General features: G+C 44.6%; 1 protein-coding gene across 1 annotated transcript; it reads left to right on the top strand.

The window, feature by feature from the left end:
• The first annotated feature begins 7,241 nt into the window (after positions 1-7,241).
• LOC129333408 (tubulin beta-1 chain) lies at positions 7,242-14,191 on the top strand. Its single transcript, XM_054985038.1, has 4 exons — positions 7,242-7,363; positions 8,122-8,230; positions 10,825-10,935; positions 12,017-14,191. Exons 1-4 carry the CDS (start codon positions 7,307-7,309, stop codon positions 13,075-13,077), a joined length of 1,338 nt encoding a protein of 445 aa, XP_054841013.1. The 5' UTR covers positions 7,242-7,306; the 3' UTR covers positions 13,078-14,191.

Raw genomic sequence — 14,191 nt, forward strand, 5'->3', positions numbered from 1 at the left:
TCTTTGTTCTTTCTGCTAGAAGCTAGAATAACACGTTTTAAGCCTCAGTTATTGGGAAACTGCCTGTTTTCACTAGAAAATAATAAATTGATTCCTCAGTTGCCTTGGTAAATGGTGGAGGGGGGCTACACACAGTGATCTTAATCCTGTCAACAAAGGAAGGTACAATGCATTTGATAGGGGATGTTCTTTGGTAAGGTCCATATAATGTGTAGTTTAAATGAGAGATCATAACAGTTGGCCCTGGAAGAGATGGCACAATCCCTTCCTGTTGAATAACTGCAACCAACCTTTGCTTGCCTGGACCAAGGGATACACAAAAGTGTGCCTATTCCACAGAGGGTATAAGGTAGGTGCAAGAGGAAAGAACTGAGGCTGCCTCAAAGGACGCCTGGGGTAGCAAAAAAAGGCTGCAATAAGGCTAGCCCCCTTCTTCTGTGTGTTCATCTAAGCAGCTCTAAAAGTTCCAAAACAGGTTTTTCCAACCCTGCCTGAGAGTTTTATGCTAATCTCCTTAACCATAATGGATGTTTCATTTTGCCTTGTAGCATGTACTGTTCAGAAGCAGTAAGCTAGAATCTGGAGGTTTGCTGTACTTTCTGCACAAGCTGTAATTCTCTTCAGGTGTAGTATTTCATTGATGAAGGTAGTTTTCAGCCGCCCCCCACCCCACTCCCCAACTCATCTGTAATACCTGGGCTGCACATGAAAGAAGCCTCTCCAAAGGAACCCTTATCTTTTGACACCTACAGTTGTGTGATGTGATTTAATCTGGCACATCAACTGCAGGGCTTGCTTCTTTTTGCTACACCTCAAATGCTAAATGGTGATCCTGTGACCCTTAGCATGACCACTCATGTTCAAAATGCCTAACGCTTACAAGCTGCCGGCTGCTATATCCGTCCTAGTGCTGCTCTGCTTCTCATCCACTGAACTTGACAGGATCAGTGGGGAAGGCACAGCATGTGTGGAATAAAGGCAGCAACTGCAGCATCAGCTCTTCCATTCCACACTTTTTCTGCCACCTTGGAACTATTGTGGGTGCTGTACATGCACCCACTTTAATGTGAGTATTCTTACACCACTGAGTAGTCAGGGCTAAGGACAAAATATTAAGGCCACATTCCTATGCAGGCTTATCTAGGTGGAAGTCCTATGAAACTCAATGGGGTTTCCTTATGAATGGACAAATTTAAGATTGCATTGTGTGTGCTGAAAAAGTTTTTTTGGATAGATTTTGTGCTCACAATTAAAAACCACAATCCAATACAGGGTTAAATGCTCTTAAATCCAATTTAAATGGTACTAAGGCTCATTGGTTCGTAATGTGACCTTGCAGTGGTATGTCCACAAGGGATTTTAATACTCCATTCCTGTCTACATTCCTAAGGTGACTTCTCATACTATTTTGTGTTAAGGAAAAATTTCTTAAAGGTACTCTGTGTTCAGATTATATTTCCCCATAACCATCACTTACTTTAACCAAGACACAGAAAACAGTGATCCAAGGAGATGAGTTTTATTATAACAAACTCAGATGCAGATGCCTTCATTACGACACATGCTTAAAAAATAGTCACGTAGCAAAGGTTCCTGGTATATTACAACATGTAAAGTGCTCAAGTGCTAATTAATATGGTTTGGTCACAGTTCATATAAATTCAATATTCAAATATTACACTACATAATAGTTATACGTTATAAAATAACAGGCATCAATCTTTTCCAGCATGTATCGAAGTCACTCAACATGCAAAGGTGATAACTCCGGGGAAGGCAACTATGCAAACACTGTCCAAAAGTCTTAAATATTCATTCACAAATTTTGTTGTCCTTCTTCTTATTGCTATTGTTATATCCGGACTGGTGGAGAGAAGATAATCCAAAAGCTCCATGCCCAACCTGGGGCTGGCTATTGATGACTCAGATTTCGTTTAAACACTTCCTCGGGGGCACCACAGACGGCTCTAGCAAATAGAAAACATTCCTCTGAACCGGAGGATGGCGGCGATATCTTTTTGCACGTGCAAGAAGTGGAATTTACTAGTTTGTTGTCTTTGAATGGCAGATCTCAATGCAATGTCACTAGAAGTCTTCACAGTTTTAAAATATTCCCAGCTATGTTAATCTGTTGCAGCAAAAACCAACAGGGCATTCATGGCACTTTGAAGACGAACATTTTATCCCAGCATAAACTTGCAAGGCCTACAGCTCCTTCAAATGCACTGAGCGATTCTTCCCTATGCAGTCATATTCACCCACACACATGAATGGGGTTAAGGGACCATGACATGGCAGGAAGTACATGTTAAAATAGAATTATGTAAAATCCAGATCTAATGGGAAAAACCTAGAGACCATTCACTGGTTGTACAAAGCTAACAACTAGCTAACAGTTTCAAGAGTTTCCCATGGTGCAGGGGAGCAGGCTTCTGTTTGAAGAGCATGTCCACTGTTCCATGAGCGACAGTATGTGTGTTTATTTCTTTGTTTTTAGGATCCTGGTCATCATGTCAGTTTGATAAGCGCATATGTATATGAACATTGAAGCAGAGGCCATGAGAGAATTGGAGCTCCTTTTTATTTGTTTAAAAGGGCAAGTGAATATTTTAAAGGGAAAAGCCCCCTGTTTGGAAGTCAACTCTACTGAAAATACCAGAGTTAAGTTTTAAGTAAACATCAGCAATACAAATTTGCAGCAGAACTGAGCAATTTTCAGCCTATGGGGTTGACAGTCCCGGTTTGCTCATGAGGGACTATGATGTGGTCATGAGGCAGCTCTGAGATGGTAGAAAGGACCGCAGCACTTTCTTTAGAAGATAAAAAGAGCCATCCTGGATCAGACCAAAGGCCGACCTAGCCCAGCATTTTGCTCACACAGAGAGGCAGACCAGCTACCTCTAAGAAGCTCACAAGCAGAATGACTGCCCCAACATCCCCCCACCCAGGCCTTTTTTTCTGGGAAAAGAGGTGGTGAAACTCAGTGGTGGAACTCAGGACCGCACAATGACATCACTTTTGGTCAGCTGGAACAAGAGTGCAGTTTTTTAAAGTTTAAATCACCCTCAGCAAAAATGGTCACATGGCTGGTGGCCCTGCCCCCTGATCTCCGGACAGAGGGGAGTTTAGACTGCCCTCCGCGCAATCTAAACTCCCTTCTGTCTGGAGATCAGGGGGCGGGGCCACTGGCCATGTGACCATTTTCAAGAGGTTCTGGAACTCCGTTCCACTGCGTTCCAGCTGAAAAAAAGTCCTGCTCCCACCAATGCTCCTCAGCAACTGCTATAAAGAAGCACCCTGGAGTAGACACTCATACCCCACTTTTTCCGTTGGGAAACCAAGAGCCTGCAAGTGGTAGATTTTTCCTTTGTTTCCTCCCATTAAAAACTCCAAACCAATAAATAGTAAACCAGCACAACAAAGAGAGAGCTTCTATGTTCCCTCTCCCACTTTTGATTATTGCGCTAGTTTACTAACTGTAGGAAGATGTTAATACGGAGGAACATTCAAAATGTGATTCCCCCTTGCAACTCATTCACTGCAATCCTATGGAGAGTTACTCCAGTCTAAGCCCACTGAAGTCAATGGCCTTAGACTGGAGTAACTCTCCATAGGATTGCACTGTTAGTCTCAAGTGAGACAGTCCATTCAGCATTTTACCACCACCTCATTCTTCTTTAGACATGAACCAGACCTTTCAGAAACTTTGAAGCAGCTTGATAATGCCCTTCCACCCAAAAAGGAAAATTTTACCACAATCTGGGTGCATGGTATAGAATGACCATCTGTAACTACTCATTTTCTGTTCTGTTCTGTATAGAAATATGGGAAGTCCTACTTTACTGTTGCCTGATTCCAAACCTGTTTTCCTTCCCCCCGCCCACTGTAAAACGTTAAAATAAAACATTTTAAAAATCGGAATGACAAAAGCATGTTGAGAAGGAAAGCAGTGTTGCATATGTCTTAGGCAATATGCAGCTGGCTTCTGTGACACTGGCTCAGTCACGTTCCCCTGGTTCTAACAGCAGGCAGTGGCTGTGCTCGTCTTGGAAGAAGAGCATTCTTACGAACAAACTCTTATGCTTTCAGTGTTTGGGAAACATGATATTCACAACAAAATCATTAACAAGAGGGAAGATGTCAGGATCTTTTCTAAAAATACAAAATGGCATTTGTTGGTAAAATGTAGGACGTACATACACCCCTTCTTCATTTATGAAGGGAATTTGTGTCAGTTGTAGATTGCTATCCTTGGGATCAAAATGGAGTCCCCTCCTGGGACTGTGATCCCATCTCTTCTAACTCACTGGCCTAAGGTGGCTTTTGTTGCCTGATCTTATTATTTACAAGCAGTGGTCTGGATGACATTTAACTTGATACCTACCGTAGAATTTGGAAATGGGTCTATCCCTGTTAAATTGCCACCACACACTGGATTTTTTTAAATTGTATTTTGGAGGCTGTGCCCTCTGGTTAAATAACAAACCATTTAAGTGCTCTTTTTAATGAGCTGTTAGGCTTTAATGATTTGTTAGACTTTTGTTTGTTGAAATTGCCTGGAGATGAAACACTCCTTGGAGGGATCACCAACAGTCCCCGATATTTAGATGGCAACTTTTCTGCCCAAGGGATTCGGGTGTCAAGGCCTGCTTCTGTTTCTGTGCCTCTCCTTGGTGGTGTAAGAAACGTTGTTCCCCTTGTGTAGAACCACAAGGTCCTCATCGTCCACATATTAATATACTCCACTGTACTGCAAGCATGTTTTCTAGCTACGAAATAGTCTTTTCCTATAGGTAGTTTAGTAAAGAACATCTGCTTAAAAACTGTGTAGTGCAGGCATGTTGTGTCAAAGGTTCCCTTACGTAACCATGCCCCCAGCAGGTATATATGATGTCTTCATCTTGTGGTTATGCTGCAATTCTCTCCGCTTTGAAGCACTGACTGAATGGCACAGGATTACAACAGTCATCTTGCCCAAGCACAAAGGCAACCCGTGACCCACCTCACTGGAAGAGGCACTGTGCTCGAGCAAGTCATTTTGGCCACTCAGCAAGATCAAAAGTAGGCAGGGCAGGAAGGTGGTAGTGAGAAGAGGAAGAGGTGGCCAGGTTCCTTAGCATCTTATCAGGACCATTCCTTCTGCTGACACAGTACCTCTTACAAAGTCCATGAGTGAATGAATCCATTGTGAGTCACCCTCCTTTTACTTTTGCACTCTCACCTCTTTCTTCCCTTCTCCTTTTGCTTGGTTTGTAAGGAGGGAGTTAGCTGGGTACCAAAGGGAAAGAAAGGCACTTTTGCAATGCAAATTTGAAAATATAACGAAAAAATAAAGATGATACACCAATCAGGCTGCTGTGTCCAGTGCACAACCTCTTAAATATAATCTTCAGTGTCTTCAGTTAGGTGTGCTGGATGATGACAACTGACCCAGGAGCCAAGCACAATACATTATATGTGGAATATGCTTTTAAAAAAAAAACATGTGATCACTAGCACGCATTGTTCTTATGTTCATAAAAGTGCATTGTGTTTCCTTGGGATGAGGAATACATTTTGCTTCTAAAAATGTGTATTATTCTGCTCTTACATACATGGAATTAGGAATTCAAAAAACTTTGTGATGTGGCCAGTGGTGAAAGGCAAGCACAGCAGAGCCACACAGGCAAAAGAAGCAGCTATACATACAATTGTGATCGAAGAGTCTCTGCAACTGGGAAACTCAGCTCTGTGGGTTGAACAAGGGCACAAGGACCCAGAGTCCTATTCAGGGATCCAAATAAGGCTGCAGCCCTAAGGCTAGCTACCTGGAAATAAAGCCCATGGGAATCTGAAAGCCTTACTTCTAAAATGAGTATGTTGAGGACTAGCCTGCAACAGGCCTTGTATGTGAGAAGCAAAAAGGATCATACCGGACTACAAAGGGCAAATGCAGAAACACCAGCCATCCCCGACCTCTCCCAGTTCAGACAGAAAAATAGAAAGCTCAGAAGAATAATTCTGAAACAGATCTTACATTTTGATTAACATATCTTTTAAATGTACAAAATGCCTCTGCCACCAGAAATTTAGCCACAGCCAATGTAATGCCAGGATCAGGATCAGCTACCAGGGAAGATATGGAAACAAGGGAAACCTCAGAAGCGATCACTGGCAGCCAGCACACAAGGAAACAAAAGATGAGACAGACTTTCAATCACCCCAGACCAACAAGCATATGGTCTGTCTGAGTAGGGTACTCCTTGGAATCTAGTTGCCAAAGAGCAAAAGGGAAAGTATTAGCCTAACCAAAAGAAAAACCCTATGAAATTTGGGGACAGTCAGCAGATGAAAATAAGATAGAAGAATAAGAGAGGGTATGATACCCCCACCCCAAAAACCCCCAGCAACAACATTCCCTACAACCCCTGCCAAGAGCAGGCTAACAGTCTCCTTCCTCTAGTGCTCTGTCTAAGGATAGTCTAGCCACCCATGGGCCAACAGACAGGAGGAACCAAGAAAGCGGACAGCCCTAAATTATATCAGAGTCACGTGGTGGAAGAAGGGATACAGTCTTCTGATCTCACTGGGGTCAGTCCCAGGGCTGTGAGGGGCAGGAACGGGAAAGACAACCAAGGAGGTGTACCATAGTGGGGGTCACTCCACCACTGAGCAACCTTAGCCACCCCATCCCACTACTCCTCTAAAGTGCATATGTACTAGTAGCATGGACTTTCCAAAAAGCAGCGTGAGAAAAAACCAACAGTGCTCACAACCCACCCCAGGATTCACTGGAGGGTCCCAATCAATGGATTAGGCTATGTCATTCCTGCTACTTTTGTGCCAAAGTAGAGGACATCTTTATTAGGTAAGCAAGCATCTCAACAGCCTCTGTTGCAAAACTGTACAATGTTGCTACCTTATACATCCCGTCACATCTCAATGCCACCTACTCTTATGTCAGGCAGAGAGGGAGATCTTTCTTGTCACCTGCTGTCCTTCAGCTGAAGGGAAGCTCTTCCGTATGCAAAACAGGTGTTCTTTTAACACGACCTCTCCCTCACCGTAAGAAGAAGGAGGACTGAAAAACGGGAGGGGGGGGGTAAATAATTCTTCCTCCTTCTCGCAAGAAACAATGAAGCTGCAGCTCTCCTTTAGCCCCGCCCCTCCAGAGGCGCCAGCCTGCGCCCCGGAACGAATGGAAGGGGCGGAGCTCCGCACCTCCCTATAAAAGCGGAGGGTGGAGCGCGGCGTCCTTTTTCTAGCAGCTGGCATTGGGGCTGCGTGCTGTCAGAGGGCTGAGTAAATTTTCGGTGGAGTTGCAGCCATGCGTGAGATCGTGCACATCCAAGCCGGCCAGTGCGGGAACCAGATCGGAGCTAAGGTAAAGAGGGGAGGGGACGGGGGGGTCCCTCCATTGTTGCAGGGCGGCGGGATGGAGCAGCATCCCTTGGGAAAGATGGCGAGGCGGCACGCGGCAAGTTGCCCAGTGACTGCCACCTCGCCCAGGTGGCAGTTTTGCTCCCTGCGCCTAGCCTCAAAAGCCCCTCATGGCTGCCAACGCTGCCCCTCTATTATCCCACCGCCGTCCCGCCCCCCGTCCCCCCCCCCCCGGCTTCCTCCGTGCCCAGCACCATCTTGTCGCTTACAATAAAGGCCTCCGTTCTCCATATTGGGAGGAGGGCATCGTTTTATGAGCCTCGTTCCCGTGCTTGCCTCGGTTCCCGCCCAGTCACTCCCTCAGCAGCTGCTGCGGGAAGCCGGCGATTATCATCCTAATGGCAGGCTGCGGCTGCCTCGCCCTTCGGCTGAGCTCGCCACCTGTACTCGGAGCAGCCCTGCCCAAGAGGGCGGCGTGCGTGCGGATCATAAGAGCCCCCACCCCTCGGTTTTTGGCCGGAGGGACGGCCGCGTCCCCACGTGCTCTGAGCGGGGCCAGAACAATAGCGCTGCCCCCGGAGGGGCGGGTGTGCCTGTCCCGGGAGCCTCTGAGCGGCGTCTCCGAAAAGGTGCCCTTGGCGCGTAGGCTGGTGGGCATGGCGGCTGACTGCGGCTGAGGCGTGGCACCGGCAGCCCGCGCTGGGTCAGCCGCGTCGGCGTTTCAAGGGCAGCTGGTCACGGCTCTCCACAATCCCGTTCCAGTTCTGGGAGGTCATCAGCGACGAGCACGGCATCGACCCCACCGGCAGCTACCACGGCGACAGCGATCTGCAGCTGGAGAGGATCAACGTCTACTACAACGAGGCTGCTGGTAATCCTGCGTTTCGTTTGTTTTTCTGAGGGCTTCCCCTTTCCTGCAGAAACTAGTCAGGTCTTTCTTTCAGAGGGTCTTAATTCTGGACGCAGTTGCAGCCCACGAAGGAGGGGCCCTCACAGATGAGGACCATGTCGTCTGTTGGGTGGGTCTGGCCTTGAAGAGAGAAGGCAAATAGCACCTGAGGCAGTGCCTTTTCTGCCATTTTTGCTTGTTTGCTCAGAAATGTGTAGATTTTTAAGAAACATCTGGCCAACTGGATGCATTCAAAACCTTTAAAATTAAGCTTAATTTATTTTATTAATTTATTCTCTCCTTTATTAAGGAGAAACACTTCTAGCTGTTGAGCTGGAAAACATTGCTGTTATTTCTGTATATTGAAAGCTATTTTAGATCCCGAGTTTTTCTAATTGAAAGCAGACTTACCAATGCCTGTACAATGTGAAATTTTCTATCTGTGCCTGTAGCCTCTTCCCCTGTTGAAAATGGCACTTTTTGTGCTGGTAAATGCTAGGCCTGTCAATCTTTAATGGTCTTGTTCTGCTCTTGAGTGACACCATAGATGAGAAGAGTGATGACGTGGAGTCCATTTTTAATCCATTTCTTTAGGATTAGGAACATACAGGCATTGCTTATTCTGAGGCAGTGCAGAGCTTTCACACAGTGAAAGTGACAAAAGAAGTGATGAACAGAGAATCTTGATTTTTGCCCTCCCCAGGGATTTCCTTAGCTTGTTAAATGCCTCACAGATATTTGCACAGTAGCCACCATAGTCCAGCAGTGATGCATGACCTTTACACAATATTTTCTTGACATCGTCTCTCTTCTCCTCCTCTCCATAGCACACATTTGGAAGCATGTCCATGTTGCCTAAAATTGGGACCTTTCCCAGACCTAAATTTAACAATCCAGGCCTCTCCTCAAAGATTCTGGGAATCATGTGATAGAGTTGATACTAACAGAATCTTCGGCACCTTTTCACACTGAAGTTGCTACAGTTCCTTGCCACAATACTTTTAAAATTGTATTATAGAACTGGCTCAGTGGTTCTTAGCCTGGCTGGACCTAATGGGCAACATGTATATACTACTTTTAATGAGGAGTTGGACTTCTCCTATTTAAAAGTTCTGTTTCAGTTGCTGCATGTTTTTGCAATGGAGTTGGTGTTCAGTAGCGAAAAGGATGAAGCATGTATCTGTGTAAACTAGTACCTGTTCTAAGCGGTCAGATACCAAATCCATAGTTGGTAGGGGTAAACTCATGTCTTGACTAAATGACTTCATATATCCCTGTATGATGGACTGCTCCCCATGAAAAATGGTTCTAGCACAGCAAAACTGGGAGAAGGATGGGCCCTGGGGAGGGCAACATATCCTATAGTTTTGATCAAGATAGAAACATCCCCCCTCCCCATCGAGGAATATGTGCGATGCATATACAGTTAGATGTCAGAAGTGATATCGCTCAGACATGAATGCTCCTGTACCATAGCTAAGACTGGAGAAATTCATGTGGAATAACTAAAAAATGCCACCAGGTCTACAGTCATTTCTGTTCCAAAAGGGCACAACTAAACATTTGAAGGGTTTCATTTGTACTGACCAAGGAATGGATAGTTATTAAACATTACAATGCAAAATTTCTCCCATGTTTTGATACTGTTTAAGATTTTGAAATTATTTTCACGCTTCTAACATACTTGAAAGTTAAATCTAAGGTTTAAAATATACAAGATGCCACAGCACACCTATTCTGGTAATATACATTGAAAATCCTTGTTTTACTAATACCCAGGCCTTCTCTAAATTTTTCAATGGTAATGATAGAGTAGGAAATCCAACACTGTTGATTTCTTGGATTGTAACTTACTTAATTTGATCATATAGGAATCTCTATGACAGATAGCCAAAAGTTTATGGCTACAATCCTTGCAAGGGCTGCTAATGAATATAAATCTCACCTAAAGACTTATCCATCACTGTTTCACATCTGGAGTATCCCAGAATAGCTCTGAGAGATTGCCCACCAGACTGCTTGTAGCATTAATATTTCTTTATCTAAATTTTTCCAAGTCCTTTGATAAAATGTCTTCACTGTTAATCTTGTGGGTCAACCAAGTTTCAGTTGAACTTTCAGACTATCCAATCCCACCTACTCCTTCAGGCAAGCACTTCCTCTCCTTCTGTTATAGCCAAATTAGAGGTCTGGCAGTTTACGGTGGGGACATTGACAAGGTTACTTAGAAAAATCTCTCCCACTGATGTTTACATGTTCACCTGCCGATGCTTAGGGAAATGTACCTTTTGGTAAAGATGTCACAGATTTATCCAAAGATAAAAGTCTGTATTCTGAAGTTGGTGGCAGAAACTTGTTTTTGAGATGGTGTGATTTTTTTAATTAGTACATTGGATAAGAGATCAGTTACCAGCTGAGATCTGTTACCATTCTGCTATTTGTTGTACATGAGATAAGTAATGTAAAAACTTGCTGTTCTATCAAGAGGAATTTAATACGCTTCTCTAAATAGTGTTGAGATTGTGTCAGCAGATGTTTTGCTTTGTCTGTAAAGTTAGCTTCTGTTCTTCTTGCAGGTAACAAGTATGTGCCCCGTGCAATCCTGGTTGATTTGGAACCCGGCACAATGGACTCTGTCAGGTCTGGACCTTTTGGCCAAATCTTTAGACCTGACAACTTTGTCTTTGGTATGTAATGTTGTTTCAATGACTGTAGATTTTGTTCTTGCTTTGAGTAAATGGCTGGTGCAGAAATGTAAGCCTACATATTCCAAGTAGTCGATACATGCAGCTGCTTAGAATGAAAAAGATTTCTATTGCTCAGCTGTAGTGGTGGTGGTGGTGGTGGTGCAGTCAAGTCAGAGCGGGCTGGGGGTTTCAAGGCAAGAGACCAACAGAGGAGGTTTGCCATTGCCTACTTGTGCAACCATGGTCTTTTTTGGAGGTTTCCCATCCAAGTACTATTCAGGTCAGGGTATTGTCCCACTGTAGACATCTGACAAAACCTCCTGGTGAATGTTAACTACAAGTAAGGAAGGAGTAGGCAAGCACTGAGTCAGATTGGCATAAACGTACAAAGTAGAAAGAGGGGGCTCAAGGTCCCAAGTTCAATCCCCAATTAAAAGAACGAAGATACGTGAAATAACAACAACAACTGCACTTCTAGACAGATTAGTGCCCCACTCAGAGCTGTGAACAAGTTAATGTTGTTATTATCCTTACAATACAGCTGGGGCTGAGAGGAGTGGCTGACCCGAGGCCACTTACAGAGCTCATGGCAATAGTGGGATTTGAACCAGTAGAGTGCTGATTCTCAACTGAACCACTTAACCACTGTGCTATAGCAGCTCTAAAAGACCCTGGGGAGCAGCAGCTACTTAGACTAGGCAGTATAGATCTTGATTTAAGACAAGTTCATATGGCTAAGGTGACATTAGTACAAATGCTCACTGGCCCAGCCCAAAATCTCTTCTTGCTGACCTATCTCTGACTCTTCTAAAATCTTGTCTTCATGGTCATGGCTCAGATGTTTTGGACCGACTGAAATTTTTCTTCCAAGATTGGACCTGTCTACTCTTGTGCTTTAACACTGCTATATCATGATGTGGAGGCAAGACAAGTTGGTTGCTAGAGGGCAAACAGAATCATAATTCGTAGGCTGGGTCTGGGAAGAAGTTCATGAGTCACTAGTTCAACCACAAGAGTTTAGTACCATGAGCTAACAAAGGAGAAACTTCTCACTGTGATGCATTTCTGCTTCTCCCTATAGGCCAGAGTGGTGCTGGGAACAACTGGGCCAAAGGCCACTATACAGAGGGAGCTGAGCTAGTGGACTCTGTGTTGGACGTGGTAAGGAAGGAGTCGGAGAGCTGCGACTGCTTGCAGGGCTTCCAGCTGACCCACTCTCTGGGTGGCGGCACTGGGTCTGGCATGGGAACACTCCTCATCAGCAAGATTAGGGAGGAGTATCCAGATCGAATCATGAACACGTTCAGTGTGATGCCATCTCCCAAGGTTTCAGACACAGTCGTTGAACCATACAATGCCACCCTATCTGTCCATCAGCTGGTGGAGAATACAGATGAAACATACAGTATTGACAATGAGGCTTTGTACGACATTTGCTTCCGCACACTGAAACTGACAACTCCTACCTATGGGGATCTCAACCATCTGGTCTCTGCCACCATGAGCGGGGTGACCACCTGCCTCCGGTTTCCTGGCCAACTGAATGCTGACCTTCGCAAACTGGCAGTCAACATGGTGCCTTTCCCTCGCCTGCACTTCTTCATGCCGGGGTTTGCTCCCCTCACTAGCCGTGGCAGCCAGCAATACCGTGCCCTGACGGTGCCGGAGCTGACGCAGCAGATGTTTGATTCTAAAAACATGATGGCCGCCTGCGACCCGCGCCATGGCCGCTATCTTACGGTGGCTGCCATTTTCCGGGGAAGAATGTCCATGAAGGAAGTGGACGAACAGATGCTCAATGTCCAGAACAAAAACAGCAGCTACTTTGTGGAATGGATCCCCAACAACGTGAAGACGGCCGTGTGTGACATTCCACCCCGAGGCCTCAAAATGTCTGCCACATTCATCGGCAACAGCACAGCCATCCAGGAGTTGTTCAAGAGAATCTCTGAGCAGTTCACAGCCATGTTCCGGCGCAAGGCCTTCTTGCACTGGTACACCGGCGAGGGCATGGATGAAATGGAGTTCACGGAAGCTGAGAGCAATATGAATGACCTGGTCTCTGAATACCAGCAATATCAAGATGCTACTGCTGACGAGCAAGGTGAATTTGAAGAGGAAGGAGAGGAGGATGAGGCTTAGGGTTGAGTAGGTTCAGTGCAAGTGTCTAGGAGGGATCTGATCAGTTACACAGATGCATGCTTCAGTTTTTAATTGGTGCTTTTTTTACTGTTGCTCAGTCAGCAGTTTTGTGACCTCTGATCTATGTTGTAATTAAATCTTTGTAAATATTGGCAAAGTGGTTTAAGATGGATCCCATACAAGTAAAATAAGTTCTTCAAATAAAACAAAGCTGTCTTTTAACCAAGATAGTGGGGTTGTAACCTGCATGTTTATGGAGTTAAAATACTCCACCAGCTGCTGAAACTATTTATAGAGAAGATGGTCTATCTTGGTCCTAATCCAAAGGCAAACCCAGAATTATTTATTTGATCCTTGATAGGTTTTCCAGACAACTCCTTCTACCATAAATAATTTTTGCAAGTATGAGGAAAGGATAATGGTTCTCTACAGAAGATCTGTATTACATTTATTTTGGTGATTTGGCCTTCCATTCCTTTGTGTTCCCACAATGCACAGTGTAGAAGTGTTTATCTTTGCAATCTAAGTTATGTGTTAGGTGTTCATTTTAATTGCAAATACTAAAATGAAAGGCAATTGCTTTGGATTCCTCAGATGATGCAAGTACCACAACTTCACTTGCATCATGAAAAGATGTTTTTCCCCCCTACAGCTTCTGCGGGGAGCACATCTTCAGAGGGGATCTTATAAAGCAAATCCAGCTCTTCAGCTGATAAAAAGTAGCTGCTCCCCAGCTGTGATGCGTGTTCTATTTTCCATCCATTAGTGGTTATATTTCTTGATTTTCTGATTTCAAATAACAGTGTGGTCTGTGTTCAAAAATCATGTCTGAATTCTCTTTCTAAGGGTGGTGGTCCTAATGAAAAGTAGACCTAGCTTTGTGAAAAGAAGGGAAGATGGAAAGTGGCTGAAGACCTGAAGGGGGCATACTGATAGAGCAGGCAGGATTCAGGTGGCCGTGATGACGCATGCTTTCTATGGCTGTGTTTATGTTGGCATTTTTTGTGCCCTGTGCAAGTTCACCAAGATCTCTGTAACGATCATATTCCAATTCATTCAAATGAATTTTGTGTGATGTTAATGTTGAAGACTCTATAAAGGCATGTGTTCTGAA

This window comes from Eublepharis macularius, chromosome 7 (genome assembly GCF_028583425.1).
Source record: "Eublepharis macularius isolate TG4126 chromosome 7, MPM_Emac_v1.0, whole genome shotgun sequence".
Taxonomy (NCBI): Eukaryota; Metazoa; Chordata; class Lepidosauria; order Squamata; family Eublepharidae; genus Eublepharis; species Eublepharis macularius.

Bases quoted from the DNA above. Each gene is read 5' to 3' on its own strand.
- LOC129333408 (XM_054985038.1), top strand. From the start codon at position 7,307: ATGCGTGAGATCGTGCACATCCAAGCCGGCCAGTGCGGGAACCAGATC. The intron at 7,364-8,121 runs GTAAAGAGGGGA...ATCCCGTTCCAG, and splicing joins GGAACCAGATCGGAGCTAAG to TTCTGGGAGGTCATCAGCGA. The intron at 10,936-12,016 runs GTATGTAATGTT...TTCTCCCTATAG, and splicing joins ACCTGACAACTTTGTCTTTG to GCCAGAGTGGTGCTGGGAAC.